The sequence below is a fragment of the Erinaceus europaeus genome, chromosome 5, assembly GCF_950295315.1.
Source record: "Erinaceus europaeus chromosome 5, mEriEur2.1, whole genome shotgun sequence".
NCBI lineage: Eukaryota > Metazoa > Chordata > Mammalia > Eulipotyphla > Erinaceidae > Erinaceus > Erinaceus europaeus.
In genome coordinates this window covers 2,138,470-2,158,721 of record NC_080166.1, presented here as the reverse complement: position 1 = coordinate 2,158,721, position 20,252 = coordinate 2,138,470, and the positions used below count along the sequence as shown (strand labels likewise).

General features: G+C 45.2%; 1 protein-coding gene across 2 annotated transcripts in view; it reads left to right on the top strand.

Moving 5' to 3' along the window:
- Positions 1–1,669: 1,669 nt before the first annotated feature.
- FYB1 (FYN binding protein 1) overlaps positions 1,670–20,252 on the top strand; it is a 157,388-nt gene continuing 138,805 nt past the window's right edge. For both annotated transcript variants that reach the window (XM_060190980.1, XM_007517631.3), the window contains exon 1: positions 1,670–1,772. In XM_060190980.1, coding sequence (XP_060046963.1) covers positions 1,770–1,772 — 3 coding nt within the window. In that variant the 5' untranslated portion in view covers positions 1,670–1,769. The remainder of the gene's footprint in view (positions 1,773–20,252) is intronic.

Genomic DNA, 20,252 nt, shown 5'->3' with positions numbered 1-20,252 from the left:
GCTGTGTGCTGTGTGCTGTGTGCTGTGCTGTGTGCTGTGTGCTGTGTGCTGTGCTGTGTGCTGTGTGCTGTGTGCAGTGCGCTGTGTGCTGTGTGCAGTGCTGTGCTGTGTGGTGTGTGCTGTGTGCTGTGTGCTGTGTGCAGTGCTGTGCTGTGTGCTGTGTGCTGTGTGCTGTGTGCTGTGTGATGTGTGCTGTGTGCTGTGTGCTGTGCTGTGTGCTGTGTGCTGTGTGAAGTCAATTTTGGTCTGCTTTCCTTACTTCCCTGTTTCCTAACATTTATAACAATGTGTATCATGGGGGGAGGGTACTGATGCACCTGGCTGAACACACCCACTACCATGTTCAAGGACCTGGGTTCGGGCCCCAGATACTCACCTGCGGGGCAGGGGGGATGTTTCACAGACGGTGAAGCAGGTCTGCAGGTGTCTGTCTTTCTCTCCCCCTCTCTGTCTTCCCCTCCTCTCTCCATTTCTCTCTGTCCTATCCAACAATAATGACATCAATAATAACTACAATGACAATAAAAAACAAGGGCAACAAAAGGAAAAAAATAAATATAAATTTTTTTTAAAAAGATGATTTTTCTGCCTGTGAAAACTACTTTAATATATAGTGTAAACTGTATATAACACATATGCAATTATATATCCAAGAACCAGAATATTTCAGAGAGATGCCCTGTTGGATAGCCGTGCTGGTGGCAGGGAAACAGCACTATCTGGAACAGAATGTCAGGAGCACCTGCCACGCCAGGGCCCGAGCACCTGACTGAGGCTGACTAGCAAAGCCCGTCGGGACTCAGACCCGTGAACTAGACTGACTGTCCTACCTTCCAAGTGACCCGGAGACCAGCCTGTAGAATGAACATGAATATTTCCATTCTTTATGCTTTATGAGACAATATCGTTTGGAATTAGTACCCATTTGCTCTTCTTTAAAGATGATAGTTATCAACTTTCAATAGATCATTCTTTCTTGGCATTTTGGCTGAGATCGTATTTCAGATATATGAGTGTATTTTCAACAGATACAATATACCCCCAAAATTGCAAAAACAAGACTTATTTGTAAGAATACCTGCATCCCAGTCACCAAGGTCAGCACTGCAGAGATTCTTTCTCTCATAGAGATGACGGATAAACATACACAGATATGGTCCGGGAGGTGGCGCAGGGGATAAAGCATCGGACTCTCAAGCATGAGGTCCTGAGTTCAATCCCCAGCAGCACATGCACCAGAGTGATGTCTGGTTCTTTCTCTCTCTCCTCCTATCTTTCTCATTAATAAATAAATAAGATCTTTTAAAAGAAAACATGCACAAAGATAGATGTGTGGAGAGAGGCCGGTGCACAATTTTAGGTAAAATTTAGATTTTATATAAAACAGCTTAATACCATACACAGAATTCAGTGCCCAGGCACTTTTTGGAGAAAACACACACACACACACACACACACACACACACACACACACACCCTGTGACTCTTTCCATCACCAGTGCTTCACCTGAAAATATCCAAGTTTCAACAGTGGCTGTAGGCACCTTCTTCCAGGCTGAGCACTGGGTCAGCCTGACCAGTTATACAAATGCTCTGAGGGCTGAGATAACATGCAAATGCACTCACACATGTCAATGTGCGAACTCTGGGCAAACCACACAGTTCAAAAAAGGAAGTCCATGCTGCAAAGCTAACTCGCACACTCACTGCCAGAGTCCCAGCATCTCCGGGGCGCTCTCTGCCAGACACGCCAGCTCTGCTCAGTGAAAATGGTAAGTAGCAGACTTGATTTTTCCCCTGGCAAACTGGCAAGCACAGATCTCCTCCCCACAGGGCAGAGAGGGGTGGGGTGCCTCAGACAGGTTTCTAAGCAGTTGGGACCTTCGCTGTCCCGCCAGTGCTCTGCTGAGTCCTTGTTCTAACAGCTGAGAGGCTGGTGCATTTGGAGTTCCCCTTTGCTGATCCCAGTCCCAGAACAGTTGTGCTTGCCGGCAGAAAATGGTGCTCTTTGTCTTTGCCCCGTAAACGAACTATGTGCCAAAACAACTCAGAGAAGCTTCTAATTTTGAACACGTTGGATCCCAGGAGGAAAACCCAGTGCTGTGTTGTGAGCAGCGTTACTGATAAGGCATACACCATGTTGGCGACCTGCAGGCTTGCAGAAAGGATCTTGCAAGGGCCGAGGGTGTAGCTCAGTGGTAGAGTGCAGGACATTTGCGCCTGGGTCCCTCTCAGATGCCAGACACGGAATCTTCCCAGAGTGTTGCGTGGATTTCTCTCTCCACTTCTGTGAACTGCTCTCTACCTTGTATGAAATCATTGAAACGAAGAGATAATTTTACAAAGGAAAACAGTAAGAAAAAGGGGAGCTCAATAATCATAATAATGATAATAAATAATAACACATCTTACTAGTCATGTGAAAAGAAGCAGCGGAGTCTGAGTCATCCAAACCTGCAGGACAGACTGTATTCCCAAAGTGAATTGAAAGCCGTTATTCGAAACACACTTAGAGTGTTAGCTGGGTTCCCAGTTGCATATGATAAGCTAGTGGTGATACAGCCTCAGTATTCTGCTGTGCTTCTTGTGCTTGCTCTGTGGTAATTGGCTACGTTCTCGTACATGGGGGCATTGTCCTGCTCCCAGACTCTAGAAGAAACTAACGTCCTAGCAGGTACCTACTCCTGCACCCGGCCTGTAGACACAGAGCACGATGTTCTTCGCCACTCTCCGTGAGAAGACGGGGATTGAGACAATGTCAGTATAGATATCCAGCTGGGAGAGACAGACAGACACACACACACAGAGGACTGCAGTCATTGGGATTTGTAGGCACAAGGCCTTGTGGAAAAGCGTGTGTATTTTGTGGAGGCCCTTACGCAGAATATGTACAGGGAGGAAGATGACTTTGCGGAGCAGAAGCAGGGAAGGAAGGAGAAGGGGACGGGATGGACGTCGCCTAGTCGTGGGGAGAGAAATGTGCACAGAGGTGGGGGAATGGTCGTGCAAAACCTTCCCCACCACCACAAACACAGAGGGAGGCTGGCAACTGCCTGGTGGGACTCACACTGCCCCCCTGCCCCCCAGTGTGTCCAGACTGGGTCTTTGGGTCTTGGCTCGGGGAGCATCCCTTGAGACCGGGACTTGGTTATCATTGCCCTGCATAGTCATGCTGTTTACACTGCTGGTTTCACTGGAATTTGCAGAGGACACCAGAACGGGCGACTGAAAGCCTCCCTGAATTTGTGCTTCTCCGCCCCAGGATTCAGACTGGGGAGGTGAATATTCAAGGGCTGTCTCTCCCCGGCCCCCACCCCAGCCCGGAGTTCACTGGCTGTGCAGCTGGAGTGACTGACCCCACGGCCTCCAGGCCGAGTGCAGGAAGTGACACCATGCCACGGCCTGTGTGGAAACCAGGAAACCACCTTCTTCTTGCCCCCTTCCTCTGACCCTTTGTCGGAACAAGGCGAGCTTATGGAAACCGGCAGAGAGTGGCGTGAGATCTTGTGAGGATGGCAAGTGGCTTTCCTTCCTTTCTCTCTTTCTTGATTTTGATTTTAGTTATTTATTTATTTAAAAAATTTACTTACTTGTTTATTCTATTTTGTTGCCCTTGTTTATCGGTTGTTGTTATTGCTGTTGTTGTTATTAGATAGGACAGAGAGACATGGAGAGGGGAGGGGAAGACAGAGAGGAGGAGAGAAAGACAGACACCTGCAGACCTGCTTCACCGCCTGTGAAGCGACTCCCCTGCAGGTGGGGAGCCGGGGGCTCGAACCGGGATCCTTACGCCGGTCCTTGCACTTTGTACCATGTGCGCTTAACCTGCTGTGCTACCGCCTGACTCCCTATTTATTTATTGATTATTGGGTGGAGACAAAGAGAAATCAAGAGGGGAGGGGAGAGAGAGAGGCAAAGAGACAGAGAGACACCTGCAGCCCTGCTTCACCCCTCAGGAAGGTAGGAACCAGGGGCTTGAACCCGCGTCCATGTATGCTGTAATGTGTGCACTTAACCAGGCGCGCCACCATCTGGCCTTTTCTTTTTTTTCTTTCTTCCTTTCTATGTTCCTTCATTCATTTGTTCCTTCCTTCCTTCCTTCCTTCCTTCCTTCCTTCCTCTCCCTTTTATTCTCTTTCTCCCTTGTTCTCAGTGGGACTTTACCATTCCAAGCTGACTCTTAGATAGAGAGACCAAGACAGGACAAAAGAAAGAGAAGTGGGGGCAGGGAGAACCTGGCGCCAAAGCTTCGTCCAGCACAGTGGGGGCCGGGCTCAGCGCTGGTCGCGACACGACAAGGCAGAAGCTCCAGGCTGGCGTGAAGGCCGGAGCACTGCAGCTGCCTGGCTGCCAGGGGGGTTCCCACAGGCTCCGCCTCACCATGACCTGTGAGACTTGGTCCTCAAGCTCCAGCCCGAGCTGCTCAGCAAGCCACAGAGTCCCCCTGGGTGCTGTGCATGTCCTTGGCTGTAGGATTCCACATTTTGTTTATTTACTTTATGAGCTCGAAGGGGAGGGTCAGAAAGACAGAGAGAACTCTACTGTTTCTATTTCATGTGCTTGGGCTCTTCTTGTTTTCGTGCACGTCAGCACTGAACACAGAACGTGAGTCACCCTATGTATGCAAGGCATGTGCGCTGGCCCTGAATTACCTCCCTGGCCTCGGAGTCCATGTTTTTACAAATGGAAGAACACAGACACAGCACTCTACTTTTCTCTCCCTTGCTCCCGTGGAAATTGATTTTTGTCCTTGAATTTACACTCACCGGGGACTAGGACCCCATAAGCCGGCCGGGATGTTGTTCAAGCCTGGAAAGGAATTGTAGGGCACAGACTGCATCAGGGAAACAGAAATGAAGGGAGGCAGAAACAGAAGGGGCCGAGGTGGGGCTAGGAGCGGCCTGGCAAGAGAGGCTCAGGACCTAAGGCTAGGGACCTGGGGGGGGGGATTTTTAAAAATTTTATTTATAGATTTATTATTTATTGGATAGAGACAGAGGAACTAAGAGGGCAGGGAGAGATAGAGAGACAGAGAGACACCTGCAGCCCTGTTTCAACACTTGTGAAGCCTCCTCCACTGCAGGTGGGGACAGGGAGATGGGGCTTGAACCCAGACTAGGCCACTGAGGATGTTCTGGTCCGTCAAGTCAACTCGGGCGATGTGGAGCGGGTATCTTCCGCTACTTGTCACAGGCCATGGTCTGCCAGGTGACTTGTGGTGCTCTCTGACCTCCATGGCACCCTGCACATTGGAGCGAGCACTGCCAGGACTGTGGACTGTGATATAACAAACCACCTTCACAATTCAAGAGGGGAAGGACTCTTTTGTTCTCCTCCTGTTAATTATTGGGAGAACTATAGGAACTTGTGGGGATGGGCACAGAGTCTGTGGGTGCCCTTGATTCTGGGGGGAATAGAGGATGTGATAGGGAGTTGTGCAGAAGTGTGTGATTACTGAGGTGAAAACTCTTTAAGAATCAGTTCTACAAGGTCTGGAGAGAGGAAGTCCAAACTGGTTTTTCTAGTTGTGTTTGTTTTGGTGTGCTCCTTCAGTTTCAGTTTTGAACTACGACACTCATCCAGTCAGTAAAGGTTTCTTGAGTCCTAGCTTTATGTTGACTGTTTGCTCAGATGCCAGAGGCTGCAGGCTGCCCAACACAGGTGAGGCTGGCTTCCTGGCTTCCTGGACTCACCTGGTGTGGGCTGTCAGACATGAGGTTAAATCTAACTCTCCTGGAGACTCAAAGGGGGGCTTGGGGTCTCACATTCTCACATTTCTGCTTTTTTAAAAATACTGTATTTATATTTATTTATGTATGTATTTTTTATTTTTATTTATTGGATAAAGGCAGTCAGAAATTGAGATGGTAGGGGAGATAGAGAGAGACAGAGAGACACCTGCAGCTCTTCTTCACCACTGGCAAAGCTTTCCCCTTGTAGGAGGGCACCATACATTTAATTTTAATGATAGAGGAATACAGAGGGAAGAATACAGAGAGAGACTGACCAAGGGGGCAGATGGTAGTGAAATTGGTTCAATGCACACATTACAGTGTATAAGGACTGGGTTCACGCCCCTGGTCCCCACCTGTAGGGGACTCTTCACAAGCTGTGAAGCAGGACTGTGGTATCTCTATCTCTCTCTCCCTCTCTATCTCTCCCCTTTCAATTTCACTCTGTCTCTATCCCATAATAAATAAAAATAAAATAATAAAAATAAAAAGAGAAAAAAGAGAGAGACTGGAGCCTTGCTCAGCTCTGGCTTATCATGGTGCAGGGAATTGAACCTGGGACCTCAGGACCTCGGGACCTCAGGCAGGTTTTGGCAGAACCTTTATGTTAACTCCCTGGCCTGGATTCTACATTTCTAAGAAGTTATCAAGCGCAGCTGCTGCTGTTGCTGCCCCAGCCTCTTTCCATGGGATCCGCTGATCCAAAGCCAATCAAGGGACATAAGCCAATAAAACATCTTTTCTCGTCGAGTAAGGAGGTGAATCAAGGTCACAGCAGCACACATATAGGGGAAGTCCTCTCTCTGACAGGGACCTGGTCCCTGAAGAGGTGGGAGGGAAGCTCAGTCGGTGGCTCTCAGTTTTGGCTACGCACTGGCGTGACTTGTATTAGACACAGCTGTGCTGCAGGCCCCCAGGGAGACCAAGCCAATGGGAAGGATGTGGAAGGTGGGTCTGAGGGAGACGGGGGCAGCGGCAAAAAACTGAGAATGAACTGGACCCGGGAGAGGGGCAGCGTAAACCGCTTCAAGCGGAAATGGCAGGTGCAAAAGACGCAAGCAGCTGGGAAGTCCCTCCCCCAGTAGAGTGCACGCCTCGCCCTGTGCGAGACCCTAGACTGGGGGGTGGGGGGATCTACAGACAGAGAAGTGGTGCTGTGATGGGGGAGGGATCTACAGACAGAGAAGTGGTGCTGTGATGGCTTCCCTGATCACTCGCTCTGCCTCTCTTTCCTCTACCTAGACGGACAAACAGTGGAAAATGTTATCCCAGGTGTTGATGGGATTAGATGCTTGAAGCCTAAGCACCACAAAAGAAAGAGAATGACAAAAAGGAAGGAAGTGAGGAAGGAAGGAAGGGAGGAAGGATGGATGGAAGGGAGGAAGGGAGGAAGGGAGGGAGGGAGGGAGGGAGGGAGGGAAGGAGGGGGGAAGACGGAAGCCGCCAAGCACCTAGTGGGTCTTCAAGGCAATGACAATGACTCCCATGGTCAATGGAGACACCTATGGAGAACCAGCGTGTGGCTTTCTTTTGAAATAATTAATTAATTAATTAGCCTCCAGGGTTATTATTATCGCTGAAGTTCTGTGCCCGCACTAAGAATCCACTACTCCTGGAGGCCTTTTTTTTTTTTTTTTCCCATTTTATTGGACAGGACAGAGAGAAATTGAAAGAGGAAGGGAAGATAGAGAGGAGAGAGAGAGACATCTTCAGACCTGCACCACATTGGGAAGTGTCCCCCTCACCCCACAGGTGGGGACAGGAGGCTTGAACCCAGCTCCTTGTATGGATACTTGCTCTTAGTACTATGTGCACGGCTGCCCAGCCCCCACCGACGGACGTGTGGCCTTCTTTCTGAAAGTCGGGCTAGTTCTGAGATGGCACGAGTCATCTCCAGACAGTCCTGGCCACCATGTCAAGCTAAATATCAGTATTTTCTGTCTCTCACGCTTCAGAATGGTGGTCCCGAATCGAAATACGGCAACGTTAGAGAATCAATGTAGTGGTCAGAGGGGTCAGGCCTGGCGACATGCAAATAATTCAAAGGAGGGTTGGGACACAGAACTCTGTTGGTGGGAACTGTGTGGAATTATACCCCGGTTATCTTACAATCTTGTAAATCATTGTCAAATCACTAATAAAAAATAATTAAAAAATAAAAACAAGTAGAAAGAAGTTTCACTGATGGAAAAAAAGGAGGAGGGTGTATTTTCACTTTATAAGCCCCACTCCTCCCCCACGTCAATATTATATATATTTTTTATTTATTTATTTTCGCTTTTGTTGCCCTTGTTGTCTTTTTATTGTTGTTGCTATTGATGTCGTCGTTGTTAGATAGGACAGAGAGAAATGGAGAGAGGAGGGGAAGATAGAGAGGGGGAGAGAAAGACAGACACCTGCAGACCTGCTTCACCGCCTGTGAAGAGACTCCCCTGCAGGTGGGGAGCTGGGGGCTCGAACCGGGATCTTTACACCGGTCCTTGTGCTTTGTGCCACCTGCGCTTAACCCGCTGCACTGCCGCCTGCCTCCCCGATTTTATATTTTCTTTAAAAGTTTTCATTCAATAAACACTGACATTTCTCATTGAAACCTGTTTTGGCACATGCTACTGTGCGCAGCTACCAAGCCCAAACTACCACTGCCACCACCACGACCCTCACTCCCTCCGTCCCATCCCACCCACCTTGTCTTTACCTGAAGAGGGGAAGCTTCCAGTAGTGTCTCTCCCTCTCTCCCCACCTCTATCACCACCTTCCTTCTCAATTCCTCTCAGTCATAACCAAAATAAATAAACCAATAGGTAAATGCGTTTATCATCTTCTCTCTGCCTTTTAAAACCAGGGCTGTATAATATATATAATATATATAAATATATAATATTTATATATATATAAATATATATAATATATATTTGAGCTACGAAAGCTGATAAGGAAATAACGAATTGAATGCTGGTGTAAGTCCTAGCAGTGCTGAAAAGAAAAAGAACTAAAATAAGCATGTGTGGAGCGGTCGCAGAGACAGCCGGACCTGCCAGAGCACCGTATTTGTGCGCCCACGGCCCAGGGATCCGAGCAAAGTCGTAATTCAGAGCTGAGCAGGAGCAGCGCACTGGTCTCCCCTCCCTCTACCAGCCTCACCCCCCAAAGATAAATAAATCTTTAAAGGAAAGGAAACATCCATACGATTTGATCAATGGTAGATATCCAGTTGCAAGAATTCCCATGAGATCTAGCAACAGCATTTGCATAGACCTTTGAGAGGCTTACGATACATTTTGATTTGCCAATGTTTGTACAGAATCCAAAAAAAAAAAAAAAAAAGACTAGTGACTTTATTTCATTCAACTTTTAAAAAAAAAGAAGCCACCCTTATTCTATCATAAGAAGACGTTTCTCGGGAGTCGGGTGGTAGTGCAGCGGGTTAAGCAGAGGTGGCGCAAAGCGCAAGGACCTGTGGAAAGATCCCGGTTCGAGCCCCCGGCTCCCCACCTGCAGGTAGTTGCTTCACAGGCGGTGAAGCAGGTCTACAGGTGTCTTTCTCTCCCCCTTCTCTGTCTTCCCCTCCTCTCTCCATTTCTCTCTGTCCTATCCAACAACAATGGCATCCATAACTACAACAACAAGGGCAAGAAAAGGGAATAAATAAATAAATAAATAAATAAATAAACATTTTTTAAAAAAGGAAAAAAAGATGCTGAATTAGACCTGGGGGTTTAAGACCCTTGGGGTGTGGAAGTCTCTTTGCATAATCACTGTGCTATCTATCTCTCCCCCACCCTGTGTTATCTCTAGTTTAGAAGTGAGTAACTAAGTTAAAAAGTCTATCTAGAGGGAGCAGGGTGGTAGCACAGCAGGTTAAGCGCAGGTGGAGCAAAGCGCAAGGACCGGTGTAAGGATCCTGATTGGAGCCTGCGGCTCCCCACCTGCAGGGGGGTCGCTTCACAGGTGGTGAAGCAGGTCTGCAGGTGTCTGTCTTTCTCTCCCCCTCTCTGTCTTCTCCTCCTCTCTCCATTTCTCTCTGTCCTATCTAACAAGGATGACATCAATAACAATAACAATTATAATAACTACAACAAGGGCAACAAAAGGGAATAAATATTTTTTTAAAGAAGACATTTCTTCAAATAAAATTAATCTTATCACATGTGCCCCCAATCACCTGAGAAAGCATTTCAGTCCTGAATACATTATTCATTCATTCATTCATTCATTCATTCATTCATTCATTCATATTTTTGTGCAGCAAAAGCTATTTGCCCCAAGACAATATGGCTGAAACTCATCCTGTTCAATTTGGTCGCCTCAGAGATGGGTCAGGTGGAAGGAAGGGGAGCCCAGACACTGTTACTTACCAGGCAGAGAAAGTCAATGAGCACAGAACTCGCTCCTGATGTCTCAGCCACGTCCAGCTGTGGTTACTGAGCAGCCAGCGCAGGCTCCTCTCCTCAGCACAGAGGCTCAAGCCTGAGCAAGCCTTGATTGACTTTGAAAAGCTCAGTCGAGAGAAGTTCTAGGTATCCACCGGCATAGCAAGGCTTTGGTGATGAGTCGGGCATGGGATTTGATCCAGCTTGACCCTCTATATCCTCATCTTTCCTCCCTGTTCTTCTGTGCGTAAGTCATCATGTTTAGTCTGTGAGCTACATGTGTGCGTGCATACACACACACGCACACAGTCTGCCAACACTTTCCTGAGAAGTGATGCTGCATTGACACTTTACTCAGTGAGGAGACTCGTTTGCCTTTTGTTTGCGTTCCACACAGATAGTCCAGAAGAGAGAGAGTGTTGTCTTCTCAACCAAGTAACATGCAAAAACTAGAAACATGCCACATCTCTGCATTGGTAAGACCCACTGTTTCTCTGACTAACCGAGTGGCTGTCAATACCGAATCTATCAGTACTCAAACTAAACAAGCTGTGTTGTGTTAGCTATGCTGATAACTGCGTAACTTGAAGTGCCTTAGACCTACCAGGGGAACAGAAGAAGAGGTCATGGTCGCAGTACAGAAACCGGTGAGCGCAGGCCGGGAGTTGTAGCCAACCAGTTCTTGTCAAAGGCTTTCTAAGCGGATCTGCTTTCCCTCCCCACACACGGTCTGAGTCAGTTCTCCTGTCAGACCCATCTCACTCGTGAGTTGATGTTATCTTCTTGGTTCCTGGAAATGGAGCAGTGGGTGACCTCAGATGAGTTAGCTTCTCCTTCTGGGTTTAATTCCATGAGTTGAAAAAATGCCACAGTCCTTGGTATTTTGAAAGTCAGAGAAAACCTCACCTACCAGAGAAGAGGAAGATTTTGAACATGTTTAGATGGGAAAATGTCTTAAGTCTGGGAAATGAGATTTAAATACTTAGCACCTTGGGAGAGAAGGGCAGAGTCTGAGCATGTGTATACAGAAGGCTCTGGGGGTGGTTTCATACCCAGAGAATTGATCTCAAAACTCATCTTGAAACACATCAGCAACCAAAGGTAAGTAGCCAAGAAGGTGTTTTCGTGGGTAGAGTGTAGGAAGTCTGTGTGGAGATAGGGGACTAGAACCCCGGCACTGCATCTCTCTCTCTCTCTCCCTCCCTCTCTCTCTCAACCCTGGTACTGCATACTCTCTCTCTCTCTCTCTCTCTCTCTTAGAGCCCTGGTACTGCATACCTCTCTCTCTCTCTCTCTCTCTCTCTCTCTCACTCTCTCTCACTCTCCTCAGCCCCTCTCTCTTGTTAGCTAAATGTATTTTAAAAAGGCAAATGAGTAGATGTGAAAATTATATGAGGACATGCTATAACTGTATACTCAACTTTAATTTCAAACTTATGAATATGGTCACAGTTCTGCAAAGTAAGAGGCAGGGAGAAATTAAGTGTCAAATAAACTGGTCAAATTAGCTGAAAATTTTAGTACAACACAACCTATTTTCTATATTATTAACTAGTGTACTTATAAGCTAAATTAGATATCAACAAAAATAATCTTCCCTCTGACTGAAAAGAGCTTTAACATTTTCTCTTTTATAAAAATAAGACTTAGGGGGCCGGGCGGTGGCACACTGGGTTAAGCACAAATAGTATGAAGTACAAGGAGCCACACAAGGAGGATCCCGGTTTGTGCCCCGGCTCCCCACTTGCAGGGGCTCAGCTCACAGATGGTGAAGCAGGTCTGCAGGTGTCTTTCTCTCCCTCTCTACCTCCCCTCTCAATTTCTCTCTGTCCAATCAAATGAAAAGTAAAAAATATATATAAATAAAAATAAGATTTATGGCATTAACTTTTAAAAAATATTTATTTATTCCCTTTTGTTGTCCTTGTTGTTTTATTGTTGTAGTTATTGTTGTTGTTATTAATGTCATCATTGTTGGATAGGACAGAGAGAAATGGAGAGAGGAGGGGAAGACAGAGAGAGGGAGAGAAAGACAGACACCTGCAGACCTGCTTCACCGCCTGTGAAGTGACTCCCCTGCAGGAGGGGAACCGGGGCTCGAACGGGATCCTTCTGCTGGTCCTTGTGTTTTGTGCCATCTGCGCTTAACCTGCTGCACTACCACCCGACTCCCATTAACCTTTTTTTTAAATACAGAAATATGTAGAGAAAGTAAAAACCCTACCCTTTGAAGAACACTGCGGTTAACATTTTATTACATTTTCCTCTGGACTTGTCACCAGAGAGGATGATATCATCTTTTTTTATTTCCTAGATTTTTGTTTGTGATTCACTACTGATTTATAAGAGAGGATAATATCTTCTCCACGAGTCTCTTGTCACTATACGTTCGCTGTGTCTACTCCACTTTCCACTCTTACTACAGAAGCTCTGAGACTTTCTCCAAGACGTGGCTCCAAATGTATTCCTTCATCCATCTACCCACTTTTCAGTCCCACTCTGCTCTATTTTAAATTTGTCTTTATGGGCGATTTAGGAATGACTCACAAAATCACAAGGTCACACACGCATACAACACATTTCTGCATCTCCACCCACCTCTCTATCATCTCCTCCCGGGATGATCATCATATTTCTCACAGAATCTTAGTGACGGTGTGACCATTTCCTCTTTCACAAACTCCTGTCTCACTTACTCTTGATCTGGCTTCACATTCTGCTGGTATGTGCCCTGAAACCACCATCACGTTGTTACTCCACTGTATCAGCTCCACAATGACTTCTCATTCCACTTTGCTAACTTGTATAATCCCAGCTACCGATACGTTTCCTGTGAGACTCAAAATTTTACGAAAACCTAAATTGATGAAGACAAAAAGATTTCTCTAAATTAGAATACAACCCTGTGTTTTGAGAAACAATACTAACATCTAGGATGGAAGGATTCCCAGACCAGCCTGTTTCTGTTAAGTCATAAGAAACATGAACAACACACAGAATTCTTATTTTGTAGAGTATTAGTTAATTTAAAAAGTAACTTACAGGCATTTTTCATTGAGATTTTATTGTTGTCATTTCCCAAATATCTATAACGACTGATTGGCACGATCTCTAAGGACAGAGCATGGCCCGTGGTTCCCGCATGGATATTGACGACATTTACCAATAGTGCGTGCTCTGCTTTCAGATACAGAATATGGGGGTGGGGGCGGGGGAGAAGACAGTGGCAGGGAAGGAGAAACCAAAGTTCTCTTCAGTTCAGTGGGGCCGAGCTGGAACTAGGCCTCATACATGGTGAAGCTATTTTGCCAGCCCCAGGCATTTTTATTTTATAGGAATAAAACTAAATTTTGGTTCCTTAAAAAGGCAAAAATAAGAGAACCCTACCCCTCTAGGGAAAGACAGAAACAGGCTGGGAGGATGGATCCACCTGCCACCACCCATGTCCAGCGGGGAAGCATTATAGAAGCCAGACCTTCCACCTTCTGAATCCCATTATTTATTTATTTGTTTGTTTATTTATTTATATTTTTTTACTTTTTATTGATAAAAAGGAAACATTGACAAAACCATAGGATAAGAGGGGTACAACTCCCCACAATTCCCACCACCAGATCTCCGCATCCCATCCCCTCCCCTGACAGCTTTCCTATTCTTTATCCCTCTGGGAGCATGGACCCAGGGTCATTGTGTGATACAGAAGGTGGGAGGTCTGGCTTCTGTAATTGCTTCCCCGCTGAACATGGGCATTGACAGGTGGGTCCATACTCCCAGCCTGTCTCTCTCTTTCCCTAGTGGGGTGGGGCTCTGGGGAAGTGGGGCTCCAGGACACACTGGTGGGGTTGTCTGTCCAGGGAAGTCTGGTTGCATCCTACTAGCACCTGGAACCTGGTGGCTGAAAAGAGAGTTAACATACAAAGCCAAACAATTTGTTGAGCAATCATGGACCTAAAGGCTGGAATAGTGCAAATGAAGTGTTAGTTAAGTGTTATTTTGTAGATAGCTAGTAGGCATATTTTAGTTATATGTCGAAGGGCCTGTAGCTATACTAGTGCTTTTTGTTTGTTTGTTTTTTTGTTTTCCCTGAGCCTGAAATCTGACATGCCGGTGGATGCAAGTTATTGTCTGGGGAGATGTTATGGCTGGGAAAAGGACCAGAAAGCTGCATCAGGAAAAGAGTAGCTCCCTAATATGGGAAAGGGGTATAAATATTATTGACTGTAAACCCCATCGATTTGATCTGATCTGGGGCCCATAATTAGATTAGAAGCCTGTGCTCCTCTCCTCTCCCGGATCAACTAGGAATACCAAAGGAGACCACCCGGACCGAAACAAGACAGGACTAGAATGACCACAGAAACCCAGTAAATCACCCGTGAGTACAAACACGCGTGGCTGGTGACAGAGAGAAGAGAGGGGCCTAAGGAGAGATTAAGTGACTGCTAACAGTTCGACAGTCTGTCAGTGGAGACACCACCTCCAGTCTGCTCCACCAACAAGGGGACAGCTGAAGGGAGGAAAGGACTCCCCAGAGACTCACCAAATACAACTCTGAGTCTCCATTGCTACTACCCTCAGAATCTGGAGCAGCAACAGGGAGGGACACCAGGGCACAGAGATCTAACCGGGAAACTCAGGGGAAGACCTATACCTCGGTGGCATAGCTGAAGGGCTGTGAAAGTCTCTTTGCATAACCACTGGATTATCTCTGCCACACCCTGCTTTATCTCTTGGTCAGGAGTCATTGATTAAGCCAAGAAGCCTATTGATAGTTTAAAAGCCCTCAGGCTACCATAGCCTACAGGGGAAAAAAAAAAAGGCTTTTACACCACTGAACTCCAACTCAGGGATTGAAAAAACTGTTAACTTATATAAAATGGTTAAAACAACAAGAAAAAATAATGGAGACTCGAACCAGGACAAGAGTCCAGCTAAAAGTCCTCCAGAGGGCGAAGCACAAAACAACGAGTTCAACATCCAAACATTAGCTAAGGAAATAATAACAGGAGTGAGTAAAGAATTTGAAAAAATTGTAATCAGAACTGCAGGAACAACAAATGAGAATATGGAAGAAAATTCTAATAATCTCATGGTTATTAGAGAGCTGAAAGCTGAAATTGCTGAGCTAAGAAGGCAACTAGCTGAACAAGCTAAAACAGTATCAGAGCAGGGCAACAAAATAGATGAACTCCAGAAAGCAGTAGAGGGCAGAGAGAATAGAATCAATGAGGCTGAAGACAGAATTAGCAAGATTGAGGATGAATTAGAGACAACTAAAGAAGAAGTAAGAGATCTCAAAAAGAGATTAAGAGATGCTGAAAACAACAACAGAGTCCTATGGGATGACTTCAAAAGAAACAATATACGCATTATTGGCTTACCAGAGGAAGAAAGAGAAGGGGAGGAAGAAAGCGTTCTCCAGGCCATAATAGCTGAAAATTTCTCTAGTCTAGACAACACCAAAGACATAAAGATTCAAGAAGCCCAGAGGGTCCCAAACAGAATTAACCCAGACCTAAAGACACCAAGACATGTCATACTTAGATTGGAAAGGAATAAGGATAAAGAAAGGATCCTCAAGGCTGCAAGAGAAAAACAAAGAGTCACCTACAAAGGAAAACCCATAAGATTAGCAGCAGACTTCTCCATACAAACACTACAGGCCAGAAGAGAATGGCAAGATATCTATCGAGTGCTCAATGAGAAAGGCTTTCAGCCAAGAATACTATATCCTGCTAGATTGTCATTCAGACTAGATGGAAGCATCAAAACCTTCTCAGACAAGCAACAGTTGAAGGAAACAACCATCACCAAGCCTGCCTTGAAAGAAGTTCTGAAAGGTTTCCTATAAACAACCAGACCACCACAAATAGAACACATATCAAAACACTCTAAAACTCTACAAGAATGGCGTTAAAATATCTTCAATCTTTGATATCAATAAATGTCAATGGCCTGAATTCACCTATTAAAAGACACAGAGTAGGAAGATGGATCAGAAAATACAACCCAACAATATGTTGTCTACAGAAAACTCACCTAACGCAACAAGACAAACACAGACTTAAAGTGAAAGGATGGAAAACTATCATTCAAGCCAATGGCCCACAAAAAAGGGCAGGAACAGCTATTCTCATATCTGACATGATAGACTACCCTATGATCCTGCAATTCCTCTCCTGGGGATATATCCTAAGGAACACAACATATCTATCCAAAAAAAATCTGTGTACACATATGTTCTTGGCAGCACAATTTGTAATAGCCAAAACCTGGAAGCAACCCAGGTGTCCAACAACAGATGAGTGGCTGAGCAAGTTGTGGTATATATACACAATGGAATACTACTCAGCTGTAAAAAATGGTGACTTCACCGTTTTCAGCCAATCTTGGATGGACCTTGAAAAAATCATGTTGAGTGAAATAAGTCAGAAACAGAAGGATGAATATGGGATGATCTCACTCTCAGGCCAAAGTTGAAAAACAAGATTAGAAAAGAAAACACAAGTCGAACCTGAAATGGAATTGGAGTATTACACCAAAGTAAAAGACTCTGGGGTGGGTGGGTGGGTGGGTGGGGAGAATATAGGTCCATGAAAAATGATGAATGAAATAGTGGGGGTTGTATTGTTGAATGGGAATCTGGGGAATGTTATGCATGTAAAAAAAAAAAAAAAGAAGTAGAAACGCAAAGCAGAAATTGACTGAGTTTGGAGTATGGCACCAAAGTAAGAAAGCAGAAGTACACTAGAGTTTGCAGTGAGTACCTCCCTAACACTTCCTCTCCACTTTTCCAAGCTTTGGGACCAGGATTGCTCAACAATTTGTTTGGCTTTGTATGTTAACTCTCTTTTCAGTCACCAGGTTCCAGGTGTCATCAGGATGCCGGCCAGACTTCCCTGGATTGAAGACACCACCAATGTGTCCTGGAGTTCAGCTTCCCCAGAGACCCATCCTACTAGGGAAAGAGAGAGGCAGACTGGGAGTATGGAACGACCAGTCAACACCCATGTTCAGCGAGGAAGCAATGACAGAAGCCAGACCTTCTACCTTCTGCAACCCTCAATGACCCTGGGTCCATGCTCCCAGAGGGATAGAGAATGGGAAAGCTATCGGGGGAGGGGGTGGGATATGGAGATTGGGCGGTGGGAATTGTGTGGAGTTGTACCCCTCCTACCCTATGGTTTTGTTAATTAATCCTTTCTTTAATAAAAAATTAAAAAAAAAAAAAAAAAAGATTAGAAGCCTGTGTGACCTCTGCATCCCTGTAGATCTGAGCTCACATTCTATGGTCATGAGTAGGAATGTTCCAAGCTGCCCCAATATCGACCCATCTTCCTCAGGTGGAGCATAGAGTATGTTGTCCAGCCTCCCTTTGGAGGATGGAACATTCTCTACCATTGTTGATCCAAGTTGAGGACAAGGTCCTATGGGGGCCCACAAAGGGGTCTGTTTTGTTCCTGATCCCATAAATAATTTATGTCCATGCTCCCAGAGGGAGAGAAATGTCAGGGGAAGATGCCCAGAGGGCTCTGAAACCCAATTCCATCAAGACCCTGAGAGAGAAGAGGAAAAGGAAAGACCTTCAGAAATAGCAATAGGTGTAAGCATGACTTAGGAAGGAAGAGAAGGCAGGGCTGTAAGAAAAAAGGGGCAAATATCTATAAATCTAGACAGACAATTATATAAATAATAGTCAACCCGTATCTGCAGCCTTGGGAGAACTGCTGCGGTTTCTAGTAGAGGGAGTGGGGACACAGAACTCTGGTGGTGGGAACAGTGTGGATTTATACCCCTGTCATCTTACAACTTTATAAAACAATATTAAATCACTAATAAAATAAACGTAATTTTTTAAAAAATAGAAAAAGGAAATATGCTTACTCCTATTTGAAAGTTAGCTCTATACATCTACTTCATGGAGTTCTGATGTTTTTGCCCTGTACGTTGTATAAGTGGCTTCCTGGTTTCACAGAAATATGCTACATATACCCATTATAGACTCCTTTCAGGGAGTCCCAATGAATAGATCCATAGCCCAAATCACTTGGAAAATAGAAACATTCTTTCCTTTAGGAATAGAAACAAAAAGGGTCTCTATCCTCTTCATTTTTAGTTCTTCTTCTAGCGTTTGCCCTTCTTCCATAGCCAGTCAACAGCGTCAGGTTGAGCCTGATGTCAAGTTTCGAGACCTCCTTTGAATCTGGAGAGGTGGCAGTCCTTGACTATGTGGGTCATAGTCTGTCTGGAGCCGCAGGGGCAGTTCGGGTCGTCTCTGGCTCCCCGGCAGTGGAACATAGGGGCGCACCGGCCATGGCCTGTTCGATAGCGATTGAGGAGGGCCCAATCATAACGTGCTAGGTCAAAGCCGGGTTGACGCCTGCAGGGGTCTGTGATGAGGTGTTTGTTCTTTACCTCAGCTGACTGCCAACTCTGTTTCCAAGAGTCTGGAACAGAGAAGTTCAGTGTAGGCGTAGGGGACCAGATTGGGTGACGAGACGTCAAGCGTTGGACAGGGTGGGCGAAGATATCCGTGTATATTGGCAGGTCCGGTCGAGCGTAGACGTGGGAAATGAACTTAGATGATGCCGCATCCCGACGAATATCTGGCGGGGCGATGTTGCTAAGAACTGGTAGCCATGGAACCGGGGTGGAACGGATGGTTCCAGAAATGATCCTCATGTAGGAATATAATTTGGAATTGACCAAGTGGACATGGGGGCTACGGAACCATACTGGGGCACAGTATTCTGCAGTGGAATAGCATAATGCCAGAGATGATGATGGTAGTGTGGAAGCGCTCGCACCCCATGAGGAGGAGCTGGCCAGTCTTGCAATGATGTGATTCCTCGCGCCCACCTTTGCTGCAGTTTTTATGAGATGTTCGTGAAAGCCTTGTCTTAAGCTATGCCACTTCTCAAACATTGTATTTGAGGAAATATGTAATGTATTAACAGTAACTCTTTATTAAGTCTGGCCAGACACTGTTGTATCATGAAAGTATCCATTCCTTGAATTCCTAGAACGACTCTTAGAGATGCGGTATATGTATAGACTCAAGAGAGGGAGAGGTTAGAGAATTAACGGTTGCTGATTAAGTGGTAGAACTGAGATTCAAACACAAGAGCAGTTCCAGAACCCAGGCTTAAATACTTCCACTAGACTGATTAACTCCCCAGAGTACAAGAAATGGCCCTGTGCCAGTCTAGGGCACAGAAGGAACCTCAAGGTTGATAAGTCTAGAATGACTTCATCTATCTTTCTGTGCGGGTGTCTTTAGATTAGTACCTGATTATTTGTTAACTATACTCGATTGCTATCATAAGCACTTAAGACATTTACTTTGACTTTTATTTTTACTGGGACGAATTTATATTGTAGGGTTTCTGCTGTCTCGCTTATCTTCTCATTTTTCTGTTACCTAAACTATGTTCAGATGAAATCTGAAAAGAGGAGTAATCTGCAGTCAGTTATCTCCGTAAGATATGACCTGTGACTATCTGAATGTGTGTATGCTTCAATCACCACCGCACTTATCAATGACCATTTCTATGTTTCTACCCCAGCCCATAAGCTTTTTAATGGTTACTATACATGCTGTGAAGTAACGCATTACAATTTTCTTTGATATTTTGGTTGTTGCTAGAACTTTTCCAGTTAGGAGTATTACAATGAGTATTTTCATATACTCTGTGTTTGATAGTGATTCTCTTCCTTTGAGTCATTTTCTTAGAAGAACCTTGTGGAGATGATGACAGAAATGAACATTTGGTTACTTAACGGCTCTGTTCACAGACGGTGAGACTTGTGACCTTTTCAGGCAATGTAGGTAACAAATGAAACAATACTGAAGAACTGTTCGCATTAACTATATTTCCTTTCATTACTCTTGAAGACTTGCATTACATTATGTCAGTATTTGAATTTCTACTCACAAAGACATTATGGAAAGAGAATTGGTATTTAAATATCAGTAGTGTATTTTCATATATAAATTCTTGATTTGGGATCCATTAAATCTTGATCCTCTGTGTGTTAATATTTGGAATGTTTTGTTTTCCATTTTATTGTATTATTTGCTGTTACGTGACAGATGTTTCTTAGGAGTTGGTCTTTCTTGAAATTTTCTTTAAAATATATTTTTGAGTAA